The following is a 26400-nucleotide window of genomic DNA, read 5'->3' as shown; positions in this document are numbered from 1 at the left end:
TGCTGTAATCACACAAGGAGGCCTGGTTCACATTTGCTGGATTGGCAACATACCAGGATAATACAGACACACTAATGGTGGCCATACACGGTACAATAAAAATGTTTGATTTTCCTGTTTATTCGATCTAAATGATCGAATTGAATAAAAGTTGAAAATATTTTTTTTTTCGATCAAGAAATTCGAACGATTATCCCGTTTTTTCGGGAAAAATGATCGGACATGCTGGAAAAATCTTTATATTCGATCTAACTGAATAATCAAACTAAATTATCTAATTGAAAAATTGTACCATGTATGGCCACCTTAAGTTCTCAATAAGTGATACGCATACCCCAGGGATTACCTCGGATGACTCAGGTTTGTACTTTGTGGAAATGCAACAGACAAACCCAGACATAGTTGAAACATGTGTGTACGGACCCATAGGAAATAATGGGTCCAATCTGCACTTCTGTTGGATCGCTGCTATCCACTTGGAAAAGTTCGGAACACAATTATTGTAACTGGTTGGCACACACCCTTCCAACAACATCATAGCACAACCCTTTACTGCAACACCCTCTTTCTGCAACACCAAAGCACACCCACTTATTGTAACACCAAAGCACACCCCTTTTCCACAACACAATAGCACACCCCCTTTCCACAACAGCAAAGCACACCCCCTTTCCACAACAGCAAAGCACACCCCCTTCTCGCAACACAATAGCACACCCCCTACCTGCAACACCAGAGCACAACCCTTTTCCACAACATAATAGCACACCCGCTTTCTGCAACAACAATGCACACCTCCTATTCACAACACCAAAGTACACCCCCTTTACACAACACAATAGCACACCCCCTTCCTGCAACACCAAACACACCCCCTTCCTGCAACACCAAAGCACGCCCCTTCCTGCAACTCTTCCAGTTACGTAGGCCAGGAAGATTATATGAATGAAAGTCATATTTTTTTCTCCAAAGTGCTTTTTTTTTACATTCATTGGAAAATAAAGAAGTCAATAATACAGAGGCGGGAGACAAAGTTTAGTACAACAGATAAATAATTTAGTACAATAGTAGATAAATACATTTATTTATTCATAGCTGTAGATCAGACCACAAAGAGGGACAATTGAAGTAAGAGTGACAGGGGGATTTGTTTCACAAAAAAAAAGTGACGGTCTCTCTGAAAAAGAGAAAGGGACAGCTAGGTGTGCAGAACTGAGCTACGTGTATATATACAGGACTGTAACTATATCCATGGTACACCATGCAACTGCTCTGTAGCCCAGTAACATGAGGGCCCCAGTACTGCAAACTGCATGATGATTTCCTCTATCTGTCAATAGCAATTGCTGAATATGCTTGGAGAGAACAAATTCCTATATTGTATTTAGTTCACTGTTGTCAAACAGATCTCAGTACAGACAGTTCCCTACTTACAAAGGACTCGAGTTACAATGTTTCATACACACAAGGTTGTCTTCATGTACAAAGTGAACTGTACTGTTGTATAAAGTAAACCGTTGTAAGTAAAAGCACAAACAACAACAAAAAACATTGTTTATACGAAATATCAAAATCCAGACTTACAAACAAATTCAACTTACAAACAACCTCCTAGAATGGAACCTGTTTGCAAGTAGGGGAGGGATTGCAGGGGAATTTCTTTCATGGGTCATTCATACTTATCAACGAGCTTCATGCATAGCAATAGCAATTAGCAATTTGGGTGACAATAGCATATGTGGGGGGTTTGCTATTAAAGTGGACCTGAAGGACAGAAGGAAAACATAGAGAGATTCACCCTGTATGTATTTAGAGAGTTTAGCCTATTTAATTCCCCCTCATTTGTGTCTAATCAGAAGTTGTAATTTGATCTCCCCCTGTGTCAGGGCTGGAACCCACTGGTGCGCTTTTGGCAGCGTTTTGGCAGCACTGCGATACGCTAGCAGTTTGCCAAAACGCTGGGCTAATGTTAATGGATGGGGCAACTTCCACAGGAGCGTTTGCGTTTCCCAGAAACGCAAACGCAGGACATGCAGCATTTTGGGAGCGTTAGCGCTTCAATGTAAAGTATTGAACGCTAGCAGAAACGCCCAGCAAAACCTAAACTGAGCGGTTTTGCTAGCGTTTTGCGGTTCAGCACACTGTAACAAAATGAAAAATAATTCACAGGACCAATCAGGATAAAAACGCAAAACGCAAAACGCTAGGCACCCGCTGGGGAAAAAAATACAATGTTGCAAAACGCGACCGAAAACGCGCATGAATCCGCTTGCAAACCGCTCAGACAAAACGCTACGGGTTGCGTTTCGCGTTTGCTGATTTCAGTGGGTTCCAGGCCTCACATGACTTCCTATGGCAGAGAAGGTCATTTGAAAGCACAGGCTGTTAACAATATGTCTGCTCCCCTGAATCAGGAAGTAGAAACTGTGCAGATTTATTTCAGGATTTGTATCAGCTGTAACAAAGAAATGTTTTTTTGTTTAAAGGTTATCCTGCTGTTGTGTATCTTTTAGAGCAGAAAGGAGTTCTGAGTTCAGGTCCACTTTAAACAGTAAAGTCAGCACAAAATTACACAAAAATTACGCAAAATTGGGAAAATAGGTTTCCTGATTAAAATGAAATTAATTAATTTCTTTGAAATTGTGCATTACAGTTTTGCATTGAGATTGCGAAATTACGATTATGCGCAATTTGTGCGCATCACTAGTGACAAATGATAAAGCGAGACAAATGTACGGGCACCAGGCTGTGACATTTTCCATTTATATGAAACCCATAACAGGGATTTTTTTTAAAAGAGGGTCCGAGATGAAAAACTAACTATAACAAGTAACTTGCCTATATATCTTATCTAAAGTTTAGATAGTTTGCACAGCATATCTAGCTGCAAACAGCTTCAAAAGTTTATGATTATTTATTCCTGTGATACAATGACAGCAGCCATGTTCTGTTTGTCACATTGTCACCGGCTGAGGGCTGGAGATGCTATCAGCTTGCCTGTGTGTAAATTCAGTCCCCTCTCCTCCTCCCTCCTGCCCTCTGCCTCTGAAATCAATGGCTAGTAACCTCTTCCTCCTTCTGCCCAGACTGAGCTCCCATAAGCCCTTGCTACAGTGCCAAGGCACAAAAGGAGCTGTGGGCAAGGCTTGTTCAGTTTATAGGGAATTAGAGTATTAAAACAAAACAAAACAGTATTTGGCTTGAGGAATGCTCTATAAACTATATGAAAGGAACACAGTTATGCAATGAGTAAAAGTTTATCTCGGATCCACTTTAAGCATATAAACACATTCAAATGTAATTTTTCTTTATAATGCATTTGTATGTATTTTTATGCACCCCCAGTCCTGTTGTGCCACATGGCTGAGAAAACAGGAAACACAGATTAGCTAAGTCAACTTCCCATAATGCAGTTGTCAAACACCACACAAGCATATTTCCATGTGCTGCTGAGGGCATGTTTAAGGTGCATTTGCACACACCTGACAGAGGTGTGTACACTAATTACAAGAGGAAATGTGTTTATTGGTTCAAACTGATCACAAGCCCTGACAGGAAGTGCAGCACTGTGTACGTACCCCTTAATACACATCTTGACTTCGGAATATTTGCTTTTGGTTTGTGAACAAAAAACAAAAAAACAAAAACTTGAGCCTGTTACATTAATAACAATTCCTTTTAATTTATTATGTAATTGATTTCCCCCAGTCCTCACTGCTGGAGTATGCATGCCAACCCTGCTATATACGAGAGCGATAGAGTCGCAGTACGACAGGCGGTGCGGTTTAAAAGCATGATGTGAGCACTGAGCACCCCCTCATGGTATAGAGTCTGTGAGTGCCATCATTTTGTTCTTTCTGGTTTAAATTAAATTTCCGAGCAAAGCGATTTCAGTCCAAAGTCTCTTGGAATACACGGAGATGGGGCCGTCGCTGCAAGCCCCCCTTGCACTTTTTCGCGTGTGATAATAGTAGATTTAAATAGTTTGTACTGTTTCGTAGCATAGTCTGTTTAGGTTTTTTTTTTTTTTGAGTGTTACTCAGTTCAGCATTTGATTTTGGAAGGTTTCAGTTCTTTGACTTGCGTGTGGAGAGTTTTGTGAACTGCCAAAGTCCGAGACTGACAAAAACCTTTGCCACACTCCTGACACTTGAAGGGTTTCTCTTTCGAGTGGATGTACCTGTAAGGGGACACAAGACAAAACGAATTAAATAGGAACCTTAGGGAATAGGGGAATATAAATCAATACATTACAAAGTGAGAAGTTACAAAAATAGAAGAAAAATCAAGAAATGATTGATATTCGCATGTAATTTGTTCATATTGTTTGATAAACAATCAGCCTGCAGGTCATCATCTTTACTACTGGCAGACATAAAAAAAAAACAGACAGCACCAACTGCGGTTATCTTTAACCACACCCCATAACAATGCAAGATAGGCTAAAAGATTGTTTTTTTAATAAATACACATATGCACAGAGGGAGATACTGGTTGCTTGGCACTTGGAAACAGCTGTTATTTCCCACAATGCAATGAGGCTCCCACTGTGTGATGTCAGGACCGCATGGTTACTGTAATCATTCAATTAGAGCACTTCTGCAGCTAAAACAGTTTCATTATCTTCAGCTTCTTCAGTCCCCACAATAGATTATACTGTATGTATAAAAAAACATATCAGTTTGTCATTTGACTTGGGCTGTTCTGCTGCTTAGAACTTGCTTCCTCCCATTGACAGCCACCATGCCTTCTAGAAAGGGGTGTGGCCAAGTTGCAGGTCACCATGGCTCCCCTGCAGGTCTGTGGCGGTGAAGCCAAGGTGAAACTCAATCCTTTGGGAGATTTATTTATTTATAAAGTGGCAACATATTGCGCAGCACTTGCGCAGCACTGGCTTTGAGGCAAGGCCACAAAGGCCATAGCCTAGGGCACCAGGAAGAAAAGGCCGGGCAGAGAGCTGGAGCACTAAGGCAGTTCTACTGCCACACAGGTAAAGAGCACAAAAAAAAGCACAGTACAGAATGAGGGAAGCACAGGACCAGGGAAGTAGAAAGGATGGGAGGAGCACAAGACAAAAGCACTGGACCAGGGGAAAAACGGTAAAGGGGGAGCACACAGGACGCCACGTGCACAAGATGGGGCGGCTGTGGGGTTGTTGACAGTGGGCCTTAACCAGGGTTGGTAACAGTGGGCCTTGGGAGGTAAAATGTCCAAATCCAGCCCTATTGGGATGCATAGGGGTGATGGCCAGCAGAACGGACCAAAAGCTCTGACAGTTTTCAGACAGGTGCTCTTATTTTTTTTCAGACTTGGGAGTGAGCTGAAGTACCTTTGCTGAGTTAAAGAGAGACAGCCCATTAGCCCACTGATGAGTTTGGTGCACACAGGGCTTGGTGTAAGCAACATGGGGGCCCCAGGGCAAAAATAACTTGGGGGCCCCTACTTTCCCCCCCAAGCAAAATCAGCTCCCTGGGTCCTCTCGCTGCCACACCCCAGGTGGTCTCTCTCTGACTGCTGCCAGCCTCTTCTTCATTTGGCGCATGTTATGTGTAAATAACATGCGCCATTGCCAGGCATACAGAAGACACAGGCAGCGTGGCTGAAAACAGAGATGGGAGACGAGCAGCTGCCAGGACAGGTGAGTTACTACAAGGCAGCTCAGCTACGGAAGATGCGGGGCCAAGGGAAGCAGTCAGCGGGAGACCATCTGGGGGGTCCGGCGCGGTGGTGGCCCCTGGAGTGGTTGGGGCCCTAGGGCATTTGCTTCCCTTACCGCAATGGCAGCACCGGCCCTGTGTGCAGGGCCGGATTTCTGGCAAGGCCACATAGGCCATGGCCTAGGGCACCAGAAGTTTAGGGGCGGCTCAGTGAGGGGCAGGAAAGCTGTTCTATGCAGTCATCCCTATCTACAAGAACAGCTTTAACCTTTGAACTCTCTGTCCTGTACTTGTGCCGTCCCTGCAAGACCTGTAAGCTCTATCCTGCAGGTATACATCAGTCTAACTCTCATGGTGATGCAATGGGTCTATCATTAATGAGATGGCAAGCATAACATAACATTTCAAAACATAACTTCTAATCTATACACGTATTACTAAAATAGCTATTGTCTGTGACATCAATGATGGAAAGAAAGTTGAATTCTCATTGGGGCACACAGAGATAACAACCATACAGATGGTATAGTTGGCCTTGGGCGGTAAAAAGTACAAATCCGGCCCTGCCTGTGTGCACAGCATTGGTTATATTACCACACAAAGGGCTTGATTCACAAAGCGGTGCTAACTGTTAGCACGCCTGTGAAAACCCCCTTAGCACGCCTAAACAAGCTTTTCGCGCATAAAACTTTACGCGCGTACTGCACAGAGCGCAGGGCGCACCGCGCGAAGTGCCCATTAAAGCCTATGGGGCTTTGCGTAAAACTTTATGCGCGCAAAGTTAGTGCGCGATCTGATTGAGAAATCCGGTGCTAACCTACTTAGCACCCTGGTTAGCGCGTCTAAAAACTTTAGACGTGCTAAGTAGGTTAGCACCGCTTTGTGAATCAAGCCCAAAGAGCGGAACTATAGTATTAGGTAACCTTTGTGCCAGGGCTGGTTCTAGCTGCAATGGGGCTCTGGAGCAAAAGTAACTTGGGAGGCCCCCCAATGCCCCCTTCCAACCAAATTCCCCCTAGGCTCTGAGCCGGCTCCCAGGCCCGATTCAATCCACCATATGTCCATCATATGTTCCCTAAAAAGCATTTTTAGGGTTCCCATTACTCACCTCCTTCTTTTCCTAGAATGTAAACACACAGCATACCCTCTCTCACAGGTCACCATAGCTGAAGGGGAGGAGTGGCACCTTGGGGAAGGCCCCACAGGCTCTGGGACCCTGAGGCAATTGCCCCCTTTGCCTCTATGGAAGCGCTAGCTCTACCTTTGTGCCATGTATGGCTATAGGGATTCAGATCAGAAATTTTTGGGCCCCATACTGGGCAAATCTACTGGGCCCCCCTCACTCCCCTCTGCACCCTTGTGGCAAATCACAATCTTTGAAGGCCTGAATGCACTAATGTCTGTGTGTGCGCTTTTCACTCTCCCATGGCTGGGAGGGTTCTGCCCATGCTCAGTTCATTAGGACTATAACTGCGGAGAAGGATCCCAGCCATGGGAGCAGGATGGAGGAGGTGTGTGGCTTGGAACGGTGCATGCGCAATGCCCCGCAACCCACCTGGATTGTGCCGATTTCACAGGAGAACAAAGTATTGGAACGGAAGGGTATCGAGGGAGCTGACAGGTAAGTAAAATCCTTCTCTCCCATTTGTCACAGGTTTACTTTAATCACTAACTGACTCACAGACAGACACAGACTGCAACTGGGGCCCATTTGTGGCACTGTTCACCGGGCCCCAGATTCACTTAGGCCCTATACAGCAATTCCCCCTGTGATGTCCTGAAGGGGGCCCTGATTCAGATGTGAGTGATGAAAAAACTACTGCATGCCTTCCAGGATTGCACCAGCATGTGAAACAGACAGGAAGCTACTGTCTGAATAGGCAGAATATTCGGACTTAGTAGAAACGGGCCCTATTTTACACAATGAAAGCAGTCAGCCTGTGTTTGTATCAGAAATGAGATGAGAGTGTCAAAAAAACCTGCGGCTGTTATCACTCGATTAGCCCAGGTGATGAAAGTTAGTAACAAATGAGTAACAACTAGCAGCTAATTACTTCTGCAATAAGATGGGACGTTCTGGGCACTCTGTGCTCCAAAGAGAACATAGATTCCATGCTTGCAGAGAAAAGAAAAGTGGAATCTGAGTTTGCATTTTGCAGTCCATTTTGGAAATTTATAACTGGCTGCAAACTGAAATGCAGTCAATCCTCTATCAGAGAAAAATGTAAATATTGCAATATATGCTATGTACACCTCCTTAGAGGACTCGGTTATGCCCATCGTACCTCTGTATAAAACATGTTTTGGAAAATGCCATGAGTAGGGAATAGAGAGTGATCAGCATAAATAACAACTTTACAGAGATATCATTTGGGAACAACAGTTTGTCAAAGATATCAGTGACAACAGTGTATCAGAGATATCAGTGACAACAGTGTATCAGAGATATCAGTGACAACAGTGTATCAGAGATATCAGTGACAACAGTGTATCAGAGATATCAGTGACAACAGTGTATCAGAGATATCAGTGACAACAGTGTATCAGAGATATCAGTGATTGTTATTTTGAACCTAAGTGAAAGGTTATTGAGGCAGCCCTCAGGGCGCCGGCTATTTATCGGGCGACACGGGCACCTAAATTTCACTGTACAGCCACAATTTATAATAGTAGCTATGGATGAGGACTAACAGTATTATAATTGTGACAGATTGTCTGCAGGAGTCAGTTAAGGTTAGATGTACATGTGTGTGTGTGTAGGAGGGGTTCTGTCAGGGCCGGCCCGCTCACGAGGCGGGGTGAAACTTTTGCCTGAGGCGGCAAACTTCTAGGGGCGGCATCCGCCCGTCCGTGGGTGCGGGGAGCCGGCTGCCGAGCTGGAGGGGTAGCGGGCAGGACGGGGGTATTGGGCCTAGCGGTGGGGAGAGGGGTCGGACCCCCCCCCCTCGCCTGTGTCCCCCGATCTGCGCTCCTTTCCAGCTTTAAATAGTGAGTAAGCAGCCGACAGTAAGAGGCACGGGCGGGGGGTCACTCACCTCTTCCTCGTTCCAGCGTGCGCTCCACTGACGTCACTTCCTGCAACGCCGCCCACTGTATTGTAAGTGGCCGGCGTTGCAGGGGGGGGGCACAATTTTTTTCAAAATTTGCCTCAGGAGGCAAAAAGTCTAGGGTCAGCCCTGTGTTCTGTTGCCCTTTTAAAAAGCAAAAACTGCCACTTACCTGGGGCTTCTATCGGCCCCATGCAGCTGGAATGTCCCGCGCCGTCATCTTCCGATGCGCCATTCCCTTACTGCGCAGGCACAGTACGAAGTTTTCCTGTACTTCGCCTGCGCAGTAAGCTACCGCTGACGGCCATGGCCGTGTAGCCGCACTTCTATTCGTCTAGTTAGACAAATATTACACCAGTGCCGGCTGCGAGGAATGGCGCATCGGAGGAGGACGGCGAAGGGACATTCCAGCTGCAGGGGGCGATAGAAGCCCCAGGTAAGTAGCAGTTTTAGCTTTCAAAAGGGCAACATGATACCTTTAAGGGTTAGGCATGGAGGGGGATGGTTAAGGATAGGCATAGAGGGCAGCAGGGGCGTAGCAATAGGGGGTGCAGAGGTTGTCTGTGACTGCATCAGGGCCCTTGGGCCAGAGGGGCCCTCCCTCACCCCTTTAGCTCTCTATTGGTCCTGTGCTGATAATTATCACTTCTATAGATACTTTGAATAGTGGTAATCATTAACAAGCTGTTCCCCATCCCCTTCTTGCACCTCTGACACTGTGGTTGTCCTTTGCAGGTTTTGATGCACTGCATCAATGGTTACGTATAGAGTGCTAGGGGGGTCCAATGAAAAACTTGCACTGAGACCAATAGCTCCATAGTTAGGCCAGAGGGGGTGGAGTTTTTAAGGGTTAGGCATGGGGGGTCGGTTAAGGTTAGGTGGGACGGTTTAAAGTGGACCTGAACTCTTGCACAGGACAGAAGGAAAACAGAGAGAAATGCACCATCTATGCATTTAGAAACTTTAACCTGTCTAATCCCCCCTAATCTGTGACTAATCACCAATGTAATTTGATCTCTAAACTGTGTCAGCTCAGGAATCTTCAGCAGATATGGTAATTTGTAAACACAGGATGTTAACCTTTGTCTGCAGCCACGAAAGCAGGAAGCAGTAACACTGCAGATTTATTGCAGGATTTGTAGCAGCTGTAACAAGGCAATGTTTTTCTTTAAAGGTTATTATGCTGCTGCTTATCTTTTAGAGCAAAGAGGAAGTTCTGAGTTCAGGTCTGCTTTAAGGTTTAGGCATGGGGTGGGTCGGTTAAGGTTAGGCATTGGTAAGGGAGGGTTCTTTGTGAGCATAGTGTTAGATTAAGTTGTAGTAAAATATAGTATAATATAATATGGTAAAACAATGTAGTATTATTTACCAATATTTTACATAGAATATCAGTACAGAGATTTTACTAACCTAAATTGGGCGCCCAAATGTCCTTGCGCCCTTTTTCATGCACCCGATGTGCCCCAGTATTAGGTAGCCCCCTCTCCAGAATAGCTTCAGTAAGCCAGCACCTATTCAGTAAGGAGTCCTTAGGCTAGACACCCAAACACTGCTACTGCCTACTGAGCACACCCTAGTGGCTGCAGCTCAAGCGCTTTGAGTCTGCCAGGAGAAAAGCGCAATATAAATGTATATATTTAAAGGGAACCTGAACCGAGAAGTATGTGGAGGCTGCCATATTTCATTTTTCTTCTAAAAACAATACTAGTTGCCTGGCAGGCCTGCAGATCCATTTGGCTGCAGTAGTGTGTGAATCACACACCAGAAAAAAAGCATGTGGCTAATCTTCTGCTGCATGCTTGTTCAGGGGCTATGGCTAAAAGTATTAGAGGCAGAGGATCAGCAGGGCTGCCAGGCAAGTGGTATTGCTTAAAAGGAAATAAATATGGAAGCCTCCATATCTCTCAGTTCAGATATGCTTTATACCATTAAAACTAATAATAAAGGCCTCAATGGTTACATTACTGCCTGCGCAGTACAGTCCGGATGACACCAGCGTGACAACGTGAGCCGCATGTTGGAGCGTAAGTAGGCCTCCTGTACCGGAGGGGACCCCGGGCCACCGGCGGGGAGCAGAGCTGCAGCGAGGGCACAGAACGACTGCCAGGGGCTGGAGGAAGCCCCAGGTAAGTGGATTTTTTATTTTTATTCACCTTGGATGTGTCCTTTAAGGGCCCCAAGTCTAGGATTGTGGAGGTTTATTATCAGTACAGTACTAATTTCTTAGGAACCTTCATTATCACCCTGGGCCCCATTTTGCCTGGAACTGTCCCTGTGAGCAGACCCTTTCTGGCCTCACTAGACGTTGCTCCAGTTTTCAGGTAAACCAGCAGCAGTTCCAAACCACAGACTGCCTGAGAAATAGCGATAGAGCAGCTTCTTTTTTCACTTCATTATAAATGATGCCTCAGAAAGAACAAGGTAATTCAAACTAATGATTCAGGATTCACCTGAGGGCTCCTTCACACAGGCAGCTTGCCAGACATTTCCTGCCAACTATGACACGAGGTGAATGAGGGCAATGTGGAGAAATCACTTGGAATGAGCAGGAGCAGAAGGGGTTCTGTGGGGGTTTCTGAGGAGAAAAACTGCCACTTACCTGGGGATTCTATCAGCCCCCTATAGCGGTAATGTCCCACGCCGTCCTGATCCCATCCGCCGTTCCCCGCAGCCGGCACCGGGCTATTATTCATCTGTCACACAGACGAATAATGCGCGCTGCCGCGCCTCCGCTCGCGTCATCTGGGGGTTACTGCATAGGCGTTTTCTTGTACTGCGCTTGCGCAGTAAGCTTCCGATGACGCCAGCGGAAAGGAGCAGGTGCGCGGCCACTGTAGCGCAGCCGCAGTTGGATCCCATGCCGCACTAGACCAGGGCTGGCGGCGGAGAACGGCAGATGGGAGGAGGACGGCGTGGGACATTACCGCTGCAGGGGGCTGATAGAAGACCAAGGTAAGTGTCTTATGTTACCTTGTTTTTCTTCTCAGAAACCCCCCACAGAACTCCTTTAAAGTGAAGTTCCAAGCTAAAAAAACAAACAAACTCCACTTACCTGGGGCTTCCTCCAGCTCATCGCAGTCGCTCTGTGCCCTCGCCGCAGCTCTGGTGGCTCTCGGTCTTCCCCGCTGGAGAAGCCAAACTCACCAGGTCGAGTTCTGGGTCGGCTTCTTCTGCGCTCCACCGCACGGGTCAGGTGGTCCGGCCAACGTCATCAGGATTATACTGCGCAGGCAGTACAATCCTGACGATGTCGGCTGGACAACGTGACCTGCACTGTGGAGCGCACAAGAAGCCGACCTGGAAGCCGACCAGGCAAGGTCGACTTCTGCAGCGAAGGACAGCGGGAGCCACCGGAGCTGCGGCGAGGGCACGGAGCGACTGCGAGAAGCTGGAGGAAGTCACAGGTAAGTGGATTTGCTTTTGTTTTTTTTAGCTTGGATGTTTCCTTTAACTGAGAGGCATATGGATGTTTCCTTTTGAACAATACCAGTTGCCTGGCAGTCCTGCTGATCTCTTTGGCTGCAGCAGTGGCTGAATCACGCAGCTGAAACAAGCATGCAGCTAATCCTGTCTGGCTTCAGTCAGAGCACCTGATCTGCATGCTTGTTGAGGGGCTGTGGCTAAAAGTATTAGAGACACAGGATCAGCAGGAGAGTCAGGCAACTGGTATTATTTTACAAGGAAAAATCCATATCATTCTCAGTTTAGATTCCCTTTAACCATCAGTGGCGATGCTCCAAAAACATGGGCCCCAGTGCAAAGCATATGGGGATGGTTGGAAATTTCCGTTAGAATAAAAAATGTCGGCTTTCCACAGCAGTCATCGCAAATTACCGTTCAGTGATTTTAGCCCAGTCACAGAACTCTAAAGCATTGAACTAATCGGAGAATGTAGAATTTTAAAAATCGGATTGCCGCTGTAATTTTAGACCAATCACGAGACTCAAATACTACCAAGTATTTTCCCGTTTTCTGATTGGCCTAAAATGTCCACGGTTTCCGATTTTCACAGTAAATCACCACATTCTCTGATTGGTCCAGTACTCCAGAGTATTTCCTATTTTCCTTTTATTTCTTCGAATTATGAGAAATCTGAAATACTTGGTATTTTTGGAACAATTAAATAATGCGGTCATTTACCGCCAAAATCAGAAAAACACAGAAATTTTAGGCCAATCAGAAGACTGTAAAATACTCTGTAGCATTCGACTCTTGTGATAGTTCTATAATTATGGCAGCAATCTGATTTTCGGGGAACAATTCTTCATTCTCTGATTGGTTTGATGCTTCTGATTCGGAAGTATTTAGCCAATTAGAATAACTATGCGAAAGTATACTATACTGTAATGTGATGTTTTTTTTTATGGAATTTGTAATATTCTGTAAAAATAAAATACTTTTTCGGAAATTGGATTACTGCCGGTATGCCGCGGTATCAGTAATCGGCATTTTCGGAAATCACAATTTCCAGCCATCCCTAAGATCTAAGGTAAGTTACAGAACAATAGCAACTCTAGACTTAAAGGGAACCTTAGCTGTACTTAAAAAAAAGTTTCACTTACCTGGGGCTTCCCCAAGCCCCCTGCAGCCGTCCTGTGCCCTCACTGGTCCTCTACAATCCTCCGATCCCCCGCCATGAGCTAGTTTTGTTTTTGGGACGACTGAGAGTCGGTCCCTATCCATGCGTCTCCTTGTACGCAGTCCCGTCGTCAAGCGAGTCCTGTGCAGATGCAGTAAGACAAACCTCAAACTGCACTTACGCAGGACTCGCTTAAAGATGGGAATGCATACAAGGAGAAGCGTGGACAGGAGAAAACTAACCAGTGGCGGGGGAACGGAGGATCGTAGAGGACTGGCGAGGGCACAGGACGGCTGCAGGGGGCTTGGCAATGGCGAAGCCGCAGGTTAGGTAAAACTTTTTTCAAGTACAGTTAAGGATCCCTTTAATTATAAAGTTCCAGCCCAACGAAGGCTGCAAGGCCGAAAGCTTGCTTATTTTTATTCATTTTTACTTAGCCAATAAATGGTATCATCCTGATTTAAAACGTCTTGCTTCTAATTATAAAATTACTATTTTTAAAAAAAAAAATGTTTTTAGATCTAACAATTTTGACACCACTCTATGCTAATAATCCTAAAGTCATTCCAAATTGTTTAGTCAATACTTGTGTTGAAGTTACACAAGTATATTTGCAGTTGGTAAATTACCTGTGGTCTCTGAGATGGTCTTGTCTCCGGAAAGCCTTGTGGCAAATGTCACAGGTATAAGGTCTTTCATCCGTATGGGTCCTCTCGTGGATGAGAAGGTTGTAGGACTTTGTGAAGTGTCTGCCACAGAACTTACACACAAACTCTTTCTTGGTTTTAGAAGGTAATCTTCCACGGGTTGGTTTCTTCTCAGGATTCAGCTTGGTGACATCAAGGAGCGTTCCCATAGATGCTGGAGACCCCTGACCATCCAGCTGACTGAGCTTGCAATGGTCCTCTTGGGTGGCTGCCACTGCCAGGTTGGCAAAGTCAAACCTAGGTTTGCTTTTAGTGCCTAAGTTTGTGGAATCATGTTTGGGGTGAATGACATGCGGAAAAAGAGGAAAGCCTGGAATATGGAACCTGGTGTCTATCAGGTTTGCAGACCCTGGCACTTTGGTGAAGGACGACCTGGGCAAATGCAGAGTTGGGTATCCCAATGTCCACTGGTGAAGATGAACCGCGTGCAGAGCACTGAACCCATAGAGATTGGGAAGATGGTCTGCAGGCACAGGGAGCCCATTGAAGGCTTGAAGGAACGAGTAGTTGGTGAGTTGGAGAGATGGGTGTATTGGCACTGGAGCTGGCAGCGTTTTGCTGGCCATTGTCGATGTGGTAAGATGTTCAGTGTGCTTCTTCAGGATGGCGCCAAATTCTCTGTTTAAAAATGAAAAGTAAAAAGTTTTTTTCAGACACAAAGTAAATGTAAACTAAATAAAGACAACACAGTCCAATAAATAAAAGTTAAATACAGATATTAAATGCCAACTTCTCAGTTGGCTCTTTTTATGGTTGGATTGGGAAACCTATACTTATTTCCTGACCACCACCTATCAATACAGTAAGACATGTCCTCTTTGTTTTAATTTGTCATTAATCCCCACTATATATGTAGGAAAATATTGTTAGTAAGCAACAGCATAGGTCCACGTTTCCAAAAGTAGAAGAAGCTAATACTAAATTCCAATGGTTGAGGGCATATGGCACATTTACTGTGATAAAGAGACCAGACCAATGTGTCAGAGTCCCCCCTTCCAGTCCACACTGGTAGTTGTAAAATCTCAGTGTAGCCATTTCCTGTCTACCTAAAGAAGCTAACACCCATTTCCTGTCTACACAAAGCAGCTAGCAGGAAAACTGGAGGTGGGGTTTCTGCTAGTTAGAGTGGGACTTCAAACACCACAGCCATAGCCGGCCAGTGCCCCACACCCTACTATTATGAACTCCACCTTCTTGTCTACCTTCTAGCTTCTTTGTGCACAGGAGATGTTATTACTGTTATTTACCTCTATGGACTAGCATGGAACCAAGTTGCAGAAGATTCAAGTCTGTGTAGGAGGATTTTTTTTATTTTTTTTTACTTAAGGGGACAAACCGATTATGTGTCTGAGTAGAGTTATGCTTTGAGATATCCAGAAAACCTGGCCTGTGTTATCATGTCCCACTATTAGGTGGCACTGGCAACCCCCACCTCTGTTTCTAATAATTTTAGCCATAGACCCTGAACAAGCATGAAGATCCAGTGCTCTGACTGAAGTCTGACTGGATGCTTGTTCAGCAGGGCTGGCAGGCTACTGGTATTGTTTAAAAGAAAATAAAAATGGCAGCCCCCATACCCCTCTCACTTCATGTGTCTTTTTATGTAGCTCTAGGACATTCTGAACTGAATTTTTACTAATGGTCCAACATGACTTCAGCAATAGTTTCTAATGCTCACCTCCTAATTTAAAGTTTACCTGAGCAAAAGCTCAGGTCAAACAGGAAATGCTTAAAGAGAGTCTGAAGCGTAAAAAAATAGCTCTTTCTACCTTGCAGTCCTCTTCAGCAATAATGCCATAGCTGAAACACCACATTCCTGCAGCACAACAAGGTCTTAATCATCCCGAAAGCCCCAGGGCAAGATTTGGGGCTCCTGAGTAGAGGCAGAGCTTTGGGCGGGGAGAGGCGGAGATCTGTGGAGAATGGAAAGAGCTACAGCACAAACCTGGAAGGTCGTGGATTTTTGCCCTGGGATTTTGGGTCAGTAAAATCCTTGCTGTGCCGCGGGGATGCAGTGTTTCAGCTCTGGCATTAATGCTGAAGAGGAAGTTCAGTGTAAAAAGTGCCATTTTTTTACGCTTCAGACTCTCTTTAAATAAGAAGAGGGAAGCCTCTGGACCCTGTAAAGGCATCCCATGGGATCTTTTGTGCCCCCAGTGCCACTCGCGGACCCCAAAGATTTCTGACAATGGCTTGTCAGAAATCTGATCGGGACTGCACACCTCTTCAAGCGTGACCGAGGCCGTACTACCCCTGCGTGAGCATGGCTGCTACTGCACAGTAAGCTCTGAACCAGTGCGCAGCCGTGGCCATCCTAGCAGAGCAGGATCATCCACCGGGCAACCTAAGCAGGTGCCTAGGGCCTAGTGGGGGTCAAGGGGCCCACCAGCCACCTTCACTGACCTCTCTCAATTCAGCTTACCAAAAAGACCACAAGATGTCCTCAAATCTACTACCTTGCCTAGGGCCCCAAAACATCTTAATCCATCTCTGCATGCTAGTGTGGGTGCAGCTTGGCCACACTATCCCGATCTTAGCTTGGCCCCCGATCTTCTGGAGTGTCCTGGCAAGCAACGGTAGGGCGAGGAGGACACGGGAAGCCTCTATATGAGCCAGGCGCTTCCCTCTTGTTAGGTAAGTACTTTTTCACCTTGGGTTCACATTAAAGAGGCACAGTGAAAATAATTTAATAAAAAAGTGCTTAATTTTTACAATAATTATGTATAAATGATTTAGTTAGTGTTTGCTCACTGTAAAAATTTTTCTCTCCCTGATTTACATTCTGACATTTATCACATGGTGGCATCTTTACTGCTGGCAGGTGATGTCACTGGAAGGAGATGCTGCTTGCTTTTTTGGCAGTTGTAAACAGCTGTTATTTCCCACAATGCAACAAGGCTCCCACAGTGTGATGTCAGGACCTCAGTGCTGACATCACACTGTAGGAGGGGTTTCACCACAAAATCAGCCATACAGAGGCCCCTGATCTGTTTGAGAAAAGGAATAGATTTCTCATGGGAAAGGGTGTATCAGCCACTGATTGGGATAAAGTTCAATTCTTGGTGGCAATTTTCATTAAATATAGCCCAAGTTTGCATCATCACTCCCGCTTTCCGAGTATCTGACACAGTAAATTAGGACCATTGTGCTATTTGCTTTCCCTAATTCAGTTTCCATTGGCTGGCTGGCTCCGCAGTTTGCTTTGCTGTCAGTTTAGAGGTTGACAGTGTCAAAAGAAGTATATATGACTGCAAAGAGCAGTTTGATTTGTGGACCCTACGGACAAATATTGGCAAGTGCTGAATTTAGAAACAGAAGCAGATCTGTGGCGCTACCACTTTCCCTTCCAGGCCATGTGGACAGCCAGAGACTGGCAGGCCGCACAGAATAAGTTGTGCCACATCATAATTCTGCTTTTCATTCATATGTTTCTTGTCATAATTAGGATTTCATGTAACTACTGCAAAAACTTGACTAGCTGCCCAAGAATAGTCAGATTTTAAAGGAATGTGTCAAAAGGAATATCATTCTTGGAAGCGCAGCCGTTCACCAATTAAAAACTACATACGCCTGCCGATTATCAGTGGGCTGAGTAATGTAGGTAGATCCTTTCTGAACAATTAGCGGAAACATCCTGGCAAAGTCCAATGTCCTGAGTGCCTGATACCAAGTCATTTTCTGCTATTGTTGGAGATTCAGGGTAGGAACACACTAGGCAGAAATGCTAGCATTGCGTAAAACGCTAGCGTTACTGCACATAATGTAAGTCAATGGACCGCATGCAAAAACGCATGTGTTTGCATTCTGCAATGTGCTTTTTTGAAACGCAGAACTTGCTGCATATTTTTCCAAAACCAGTGGCGTATCTAAGGAGCTAAGGCCCCCAATGCAAGTTTTACAATGGGGCCTCCCCCAGCACTCTATACATAGCAATTGATACAAGACAAACAACATTTATATCACACTTTTCTCCTGGCGGACTCAAAGCGCCAGAGCTGCAGCCACGAGGACGCGCTCTATAGTCAGTAGCAGTGTTAGGGAGACTTCCCCAAGGTCTCCTACTGAATAGGTGCTGGCTTACTGAACAGGCAGAGCCGCGATTCGAACCCTGGTCTCCTGTGTCAGAGGCAGAGCTCTTAACCATTACACTATCCAGCCAGATACGGCGCACCAAAACCTGCCAAAGGCAACTACAGTTTCAGAGGTGCAAGAAGGGGATGGGGAGCAGCTTGCTAATGATTACCACTATTCAAAGTATCTATAGAAGTGATTATTATCAGCACAGGACGAATAGAGAGCTAATACTGTAGTTGAGGGAGGGCACTTCGTGGCCCCTCTGGCCCAAGGGCCCCGATGCGGTTGCTACCTCTGCACTCCTTATTGTTACGCCCCTGTCCAAAACGCATCCAAAACGCACCTAATGTGTGCCAATGGTGAAGCAGAGGTATAGCGTTTTATTGCATTTTTTTAATGCATTTTTGTATAAAAAAACAAGTTTGATGATGTATTTCCACTTCCTGTTGACTTCCTAGTGATGAGCCAGAGAGGACATCGAAAATGTGTTTTTAAACTGGCCACATTCCAAAGAATTTGCATAAAACGCATATCAGAAACGCATACAAAACGCACTTGCGATTTGTATGTGCAAAATGCAAACAAAATGCAAACTTTGGAAGTCTGTTGAATGAGCGGGAGGTCCGCACATGCACAGAAGGCCACGACTGACGTGACTGAGCCTGTTACCGGGGCTGATCGCAGCTGAACGGCAGACTGCGGGAGGACGGCGAGGAACTCACAAACTCTGGTACACTTTAAGAACAAATCTCAGGAAATCTCAATAACAGTAGGGTGACCATCCTCCAAAAGTGTCCTCTTTTTTAGCATGGTTTCCTCTGTCCTCCAGGCATTCCAAAAGTTCATTAAAATGTCCTCCTTTCACAGAATCAGAAACAGAGTTGACTGCATTTTACTTTATTACATATGTGATATACATATGAGTTATGAGATACATATGAGATATACTGAGATTGAGCAGACTTCGGCTTCCGTTACCAGGTTATCATTATTAATAACCTTAAAGCCAGTGTTACCCGACATATAAAAACAAAAGTCAGATACTCACCTAAGGAGAGGGAAGGCTCTGAGTTCTAATGAGACTTCTCTCTCCTCGCCCAGTGCCCGGTGGATCCTCCGTTAAAATCCCCCGCTGCGGGGGACTTCGGAAGTCTTTGGGAGCCGAGTCCTCCCGACGACAGACGGCTCCATACTGCGCATGCGCGAGTGCATCATAGAGGGCGCTCGCGCATGCGCAGTATGGAGCGGCCCGTCTTCGGGAGCCCAAGTGCTCCTGAAGACTTCCGAAACCTCCCTTCGGCGGCGGAAGTGGCAATATTTGACCAAACTGGTTGAATACTGCTACGGGGGACCCTGAGTGGGACCGGGAGAGGAGGGGGAAGTCTCATTAGTACTAAGAGCCTTCCCTCTCCTTAGGTGAGTGTCTGACTTTTGTTTTTATAGGTCGGGTAACATTGACTTTAAGAAGTGGGAGCGTGGCAACACTGTTTATATTCTAGTTCCATCCGACAGAGCAACTAACCAATACTTTTTGTAAAATGTCAAATGAAAAAGAAACAGAAATGTCTAAAACAGAAGTTGCAAGTTTTCTGATTGTCACAAGACAAAGGGCCATATTCTATTGCTGAACTCGCCAGCGCTAAGCACTGGCGAGTTCTTAACTTAGGCGATGGGGGCATCGCCTAACGATTGGCCATCGCGCGAAGGATATGGGCAATAGGATTTGCCGGTAATCCTCGCGTGATGGCAAGGTGATAAGTAGCTCGCATCTGCAAGCTACTTATCACCTTGAATAGGATATGGCCCAAAATGTCCATGTTTTGAGGCAGGACAAAAAGAAACTGTCACGTATGGCATTGGTACTAACCAGAGATGGATTAAGATGTAATGGGACCCTAGGCAAGTTGGTTAGATTTGCCACCCCTTTGTGGTACCTTTGGTAAGCTGAAGTGGAGAGAGGTCAAAGAAGGAAGCAGGTGTGCCTCTTGACACTCTTTAGACCCCTGGCACTTGCCTAGGTTGCCTGGTGAATGGTCCTGCTCTGATGGCAACCGTGGAGTTGGAGTTATTTGGTCATACAGTATTTGTTCTCCTTTCTGACGGTCTCTGTCCTCCTTTTTAGCTGACCCCTTCTGGTCACCCTAAATAACAGGAAATAGCAGACTCTAGAGGACTTAAAGCAGACCCAAACTTTTGCACAGTGCACAATGTAAAGTATTTATTCCACATATAGTTGATATCGCTTCTCTGTGTTCTGTGGGTTTTTTTTTTTTTAGCAAGATCAAAGTGTGTAATAAGCAGGGTCGGATTTGTACTTTTTACCACCCAGGGCCCACTGTCACCAGCTGCCCCCGGACCGACAGCTTCCTACACTCCTTCCTTTCCCCCCCCCCCCCCCCCTCAATATGGCATAGATTAGATTGTAGGCTCCTCTGAGGACAGTTAGTGACATGATAGCAGGGATTAGATTGTAAGCTCCTTGGCAAGTGGTGGCACATTTGGTGAGTTACAGCCAGCTCAGAGATCACTGCAAGTGTCCATTTGTTGCCCCTTCATCCCCTGAGTGCCAGATCCCATTGTTGGTAGCCGCCAACTGCTTTGCGCAAACTCTGGCCTGGTGCAAAACGCTTGGCTAATGTATTTCAATGGGCTGATGCACAACGGCGGTTTGCGTTTTTTAGCAAACCGCAAACGTGGGTCCTGCAGCACTTTTGCGGTTTCTGCCTCAATGTAAAGTATAGGAAAAGCTCAAACCGCTCTGGAAAACGCTAGATCAGAGCGGTTTTCCTGGCGTTTTTGTTACATTAGCTGTTCAGTAACAGCTTTTACTGTAACAATATTTGTAATTTGCTACACAAAACGCTCCCAAAAACGCTAGGCATGTTTAGAAAACGCCTCTAAACATGCCTAGAATCGCTCTGAAATCTGCTCCAAAAACCTCTAGTGTTTTGAGGATCTGCTAGCGGTTTTGGTGTGCACTGGGCCTTAGTGAAGAAGGATGAATGTTCAGCAGGCTAATTGCTATTTCCTGGTGCCCTAGGCCATGGCCTTTGCGGCCTTGCCTAAAATTTGGCCATGGTAACTGGAACAGACTGCAGGAGAGCTCTGCCAAGGCAGCTCCTTCTATACAGTAAACACTGGGGCTTAACTCTTTCAGTGCTTTATGCAGCAGTGAACCCAAGTAAACTTGATTTTATTTAGGATTCCCATAAATTGTAATGAAAATTTCTTTTTTCATAAAGGTTATCATGCTGTGGCTAATCTATTATGAGCAGAGAGGAAGTTCTGAGTTTAGTCCAAGTTTAAGCCTATATGGAGAGGTGCACAGCTGCAGCAAGCACCACTACGCAAAGGATTTTTCAACCTGAAAAGTTAATTTCTAGAATGAATACTTATGATTGACACTGCTGTCAGAATTTGCCTTAGTCGGTTTTGGGTTGACTCGGCCTCTGAGCAGCAGAGCTACAGCTGAGTCAGGCACTTGTCTCGTGTAACGTATCAAAGACTTCTCAATGTTTTTCCTTTCTGACTCTGCAGAATCTGCTCCTGCAGCCCACTGTTACACAAACATAGGAGCGGAGCTGGGCGCACCTGTAAGAGGTGGTCTGGGGGAGGGTTTATTTTGGCACACTGCTAGGGGCCTGATTTGGAGAACCCAGGAGTTGAAACACAACTGGTTTGAATTTATTAAAAATGATCGTCTGTTAGGTGGCAAACGTTTTCAGCTTTCCCCGGAGTCGTATCTGACCGCAAAGTCTTGTTGAATGTTTAGGGAGTTGGTGTTTATACGGTGTAGCCACCTGCACCAAGAACTTTGCTCTGATATAAATTCCATCTTTCCATGTGGCCAGAATGGGATCTAGCAGCCTGCTGTTATTACAAATGTTTTTCATCAATTCCCCAAACTTCAAAGCAACGAGTGCCGTATGAGTGTTCTCTCTCTCTCTGCCTGACCCCGATTTATTCTTCCGTAGCCTCTAGGTCACAGCGCTGCGTGAGAGAATACCCAGATATAGCGCATGGTGACCCAGAACCACCAGTAATGTATAAGGGCCCGTTCTCACTTGCAAACGCAAAACGCTAGCGATTCGTGCTATCGTTTTGCGCTGGAGATTTTACAGCACTTAACATAATCACTCTACACTCTTGAGATTTCTGAGCGATTGCGATTAGCGCTTTTTTAGCATTGTAATCGCGATTGCTCTAAAATCGCAAGATAATGCTGCATGTAGCGCGTTTAGCGATCATCCATTAATCGTGAGTCGCTGGCGATCGGGGCACTGAGATCACTGCCATATACTTAAATATTACGCTAGCCACGGCTGGATTTACCATAAGGCGCTGTAGGCACGTGCCTACAGGCGCCTGATGATGGAGAGGCGGCTCACTTCCCTCCCCAAGTGTCTCCTTCCCTATACAGTGTCCTGAGCAGAGCGCAAATTAGAGATTCCTCACCCCGGTCTCTGCATTCCACTAACCAGATCTCCCTTCAGTTAGGGGCACCACTAGCTACTTAATACTGAGGGTATCTCTGGCTATCTAACATTAAGGGGCACCTGTAGCTACATACAGTGGTGCTCAGCAAGATTTCGGATATCCGAACTACCCAGCTAATCCGAACTTTGATTAGCAATTCGGATATTTTTTAAAATCCGAATAGACTATCTGAGCAAACTCGGATTTCCCATCTCAAATCCTTCTGGTTTTCTATCCGGATATCCGAATCCGGCCGGATACTGAGGTTGGATAAACAATTCGGATCCCCCGATCACCTCCGGTATACGTACCCCCCCAGGGATCCCGCGATGGCGCAGCCTCCCGATCAGCTCCAGGCTTCGCTATGGGGAGGATCGGGACTGCGCATGACGTCATGACGTCCATGACGTCATGTCCGATCGTCGCCATAGCGACGACTGCAGCTAAACAGTGAAGCTGCGGCTCTTGCGGGATCGCGGACGGGTAAATCTTACCGTCAGCGATCGGGGGAATCAGAGGGGTGCCGTAGGCACTTGGGGGGCATATTTAGCTAGCGAAGTGCTAGCTTAAACATTTAAATCAAATTTTATTTTTAAAAAATCCTCCCGCGGACGCAGCATCTGAAACTGCGTACCGCCAGGGAGGTTAAGGGGCCTTTGCACACAGTGAGGCATGCAGCCCCAGTCTAAGCCAGTGAGTGTACTTCCACATTTCTGATGTACCGCGTTCACTAGTGAATGGCCAACAAGATGGTAATAATTCTGAGTTAATGCAAATTCAATGATAATTTAAGGCAAATTGTATACAGTTTTAAACTGGGGCCATCTAATTTTGCAGAAAGTGGCTCAGTTCCAAATGGCATATCAATTGTATTAAATTTGCATGCAAATGGAAAAAAAATAGCATTTCATTGGCCGTCTCCACTGAACCCCATTCTTGTAGTGACATGTAAAGCTAAAGGACCAGAAGGAACCTTACCAGACACTGGGGAAAATCGGAGAGGGTAATAAGAACCGCCAAGCTCGCCTCTGCCGCCTCGGTCTACCTAGGAACAGGAAAATATAGAAAACACGGGTTTATGTCAGGGCCAACTGGGCATGCTCAAGGATAGACGTAATAAGAAAATTCTATGCAAAAATGTAATTCTATTTAAAGGACCTGTGTCACGAAAATCTTAAAATGTTAAATACATGTAAACATATACAGATAAAAAGTACATTTCTTCCAGAGTAAAATGAGCCATACATTACTTTTTTCCTATGTTGCTGTCACTTACAGTAAGTAGTAGAAATCTGACATTACCGACAGATTTTGGACTAGCCCATCTTCTCATGGGGGGGTTCTCAGGGGTTTCTTTATTTTTTAAAAGCACTTAGTGAATGGCAGTTGCTCTGTCCAACTGCCAAAAAAGTGTGCAGTAAGCAGGGAAGCTGGCCGGCATCTTTGTATAAATCTTTTTCAGGGAATGTCTTTATAAACAATAAAGGCCATGTTGAGAATCCCCTATGGAGAGATGGACTAGCCCAAAATCTGTCGGTAATGTCAGATTTCTAATACTTACTATAAGTGACAGCAACATAGGAGAAAAGTAATTTATGGCTCATTTTACTCTGGAAGAAATTAACTTCTTATTTGTATGTATTTTACATTTTAAGATTTTCGCAACAGTTCTTCTTTAAAGAGACACTGAAGCGAAACAAAAATTATGATATAATGATTTGTATGTTTTCTACAGCTAAGAAGTAAAACATTGGCAGCAGAAATATGAGTCTAATATTGTTTCTAGTACAGGAAGAGTTAAGAAACTCCAGTTGTTATCTATGCAAAAAAAGACACTGTGCTCCACGACTTTCAAAGTCGCAGAGAGCTCTGTCTTCTGAAGCTTGTTATCTCAACTGTCAGTCATTGTATCTTCTTTTTCTCGCCAGAGGACAGGCCAATAGTTCACAAGACTGCTCTGTAAAAACATTTAGAATGCTGAGTAGGGATGGCCCTGATTAGGAGAACTCATGGAGAAGCATGTGATCAGTTTGATCAGCTGATAGATTTGTAAGGTCCTGATTTGCTGTGATTACTTCCTGGTTTAGCAAATCAGAACCTTACAACTCTATCAGCTGATCAAACTGATCACATGCCTCTCCATGAGTTCTCCCAAGCAAGGCTATCCCTGATGCTGAGTAGTGTGTAAACTGCAAACATTAGAGAATGATGCAATGTTATAAAAACACTATATAACTGAAAATAAATATATGAGAATATTTTCTTTGCTACTAATCTTCTAGTAAGTATGCGTACTACACAACCAATTCATTATATCATCATTTTTTACTCTTACAAAACTTGCGAGTCATATGTGTCAAATGCAAATGCAGTAAAACGCAAGCAAAACGCAAGAGGGAAACGCAAACGCCCTCAAAACGCACTTCATTATGATAGAAAAACGCACAAACGCATATTCAGAAAAACGCAGCCTTTCACGCACTGCCTAGTGTGTTCCCAGCCACAAACTTCTTTTGTGTACAACAATAAATCATTGGTAATTTTCACGCTGATATCAGTACATGATTGGCTGTGTGAGAAGTCAGCACAGACATATTTCATTGCAATGCACATAACCGCTCTTCTGCCTCTTCATAAATCACTGGCAATGTTTTCACATTGTCATGTATTAATAGTAACTGTGGCCTATTTTGCAATCATTTTCAGTGACTCACACAAATTCTGGGGTCATCAGTGTTTTTGTTCCAGTTATGTGTGATGAGAACAGTAGCCAATATCTCTTAGATCCAACATGTGGCGCGTGTACCCCTGCTGTTGCTGATTTTAGTTGGATGGGGTTGGAGGTGTGGGGGAGGGGAGGTTTACGTACTTGTGATATTATTGTCGAGAAGCATGGGTTTAGATATCTTTTCCATTCATTTATAGCTACACACAGGGCTGGATTTACCATAAGGCACTGAAGGCACATGCCTACAGGCGCCTGATGATGGAAAGGCGGCTTACTCCTCTCCTCAAGTGCCTCCCTTCCTCTTTCCCTATGCAGAGTCTTGAGCAGAGTGTAAATGAAAGATTCCTCACCCAGCTCTCGGAATTACACTGTCCAGATCTCCCTTCAGTTGGAGGTACCTCTAGCTACTTAATTCTGAGGGTACCTCTGGCTATCTAATAGTATACTAAGGGGCACCTGTAGCTATCTATGACTGGCAAGGGAAGTAAGGGAGAAGTGACAGCGGGTCCAGCCAGCACACTTGCAGTCCAGTTCAGTGGGTAGTTGTAGGTTCATGTAGGGCAAAATCTAAGGTGCCAGGACATCTGTGCCTATAGGCTCCTGTGATGCAAATACGGGCCTGGCTACACATATACAGATATCACATTCATCTGTAACCACTGTCTACAAAGGAAAACTATCTAACCAGCAAGGAATTCACGTTTGCTATTGGTCATTATTACAGCTGTTCAGCTCTGACTTGGGATAATTTTGCTGGGGCCTGGGGGAAATTATGTATTGATTTGCGCGGGTTATATGTTGTATGTATAGCACTGCACTTAAGGTAAAATACTCCTGACGAAGCCCTTTCGGGGTGAAACATGTTGAGTGGGGTGTGGTTGGCACTGTATATATGAGCACGTAATGATATTACCCTAGCTACCTTCTTCTTAGTGGTACACCTGCCTTTTGCTTGTGCGAGCTGGAGAGAGGTTGCTCCTTGTAGTTGTTACATTCTGCCAAACCTGCTATACATATACCTCCCCAAGACTCTCATACAGCACAACTACTTGGGACTGGGGAATAGCAACAACCCCCCCCCCGCCCCCTTACTTTTGTGTTTAGGCATGGCAGGGGATCGACCAGGACCTCC

At 45.2% G+C, this 26400-nt stretch overlaps 1 protein-coding gene across 1 annotated transcript in view; it reads right to left on the bottom strand.

Annotated features, from left to right (window-relative positions):
• Window positions 1–1064: 1064 nt before the first annotated feature.
• Window positions 1065–26400, bottom strand: part of OSR1 (odd-skipped related transcription factor 1) — a 42738-nt gene continuing 17402 nt past the window's right edge. Inside the window, exons 2-4 of the mRNA XM_068280268.1 lie at window positions 23519–23585; window positions 13913–14608; window positions 1065–4180 (exon numbers count right to left, since the gene is read on the bottom strand). Coding sequence (XP_068136369.1) covers window positions 4045–4180; window positions 13913–14556 — 780 coding nt within the window. The 5' untranslated portion in view covers window positions 14557–14608; window positions 23519–23585 and the 3' untranslated portion in view covers window positions 1065–4044. The remainder of the gene's footprint in view (window positions 4181–13912; window positions 14609–23518; window positions 23586–26400) is intronic.

Source organism: Hyperolius riggenbachi, chromosome 4 (genome assembly GCF_040937935.1).
Source record: "Hyperolius riggenbachi isolate aHypRig1 chromosome 4, aHypRig1.pri, whole genome shotgun sequence".
NCBI lineage: Eukaryota > Metazoa > Chordata > Amphibia > Anura > Hyperoliidae > Hyperolius > Hyperolius riggenbachi.
The sequence above is the reverse complement of the archived record's forward strand: the minus strand, read 5'-3'. Positions and strand labels throughout refer to the sequence as shown.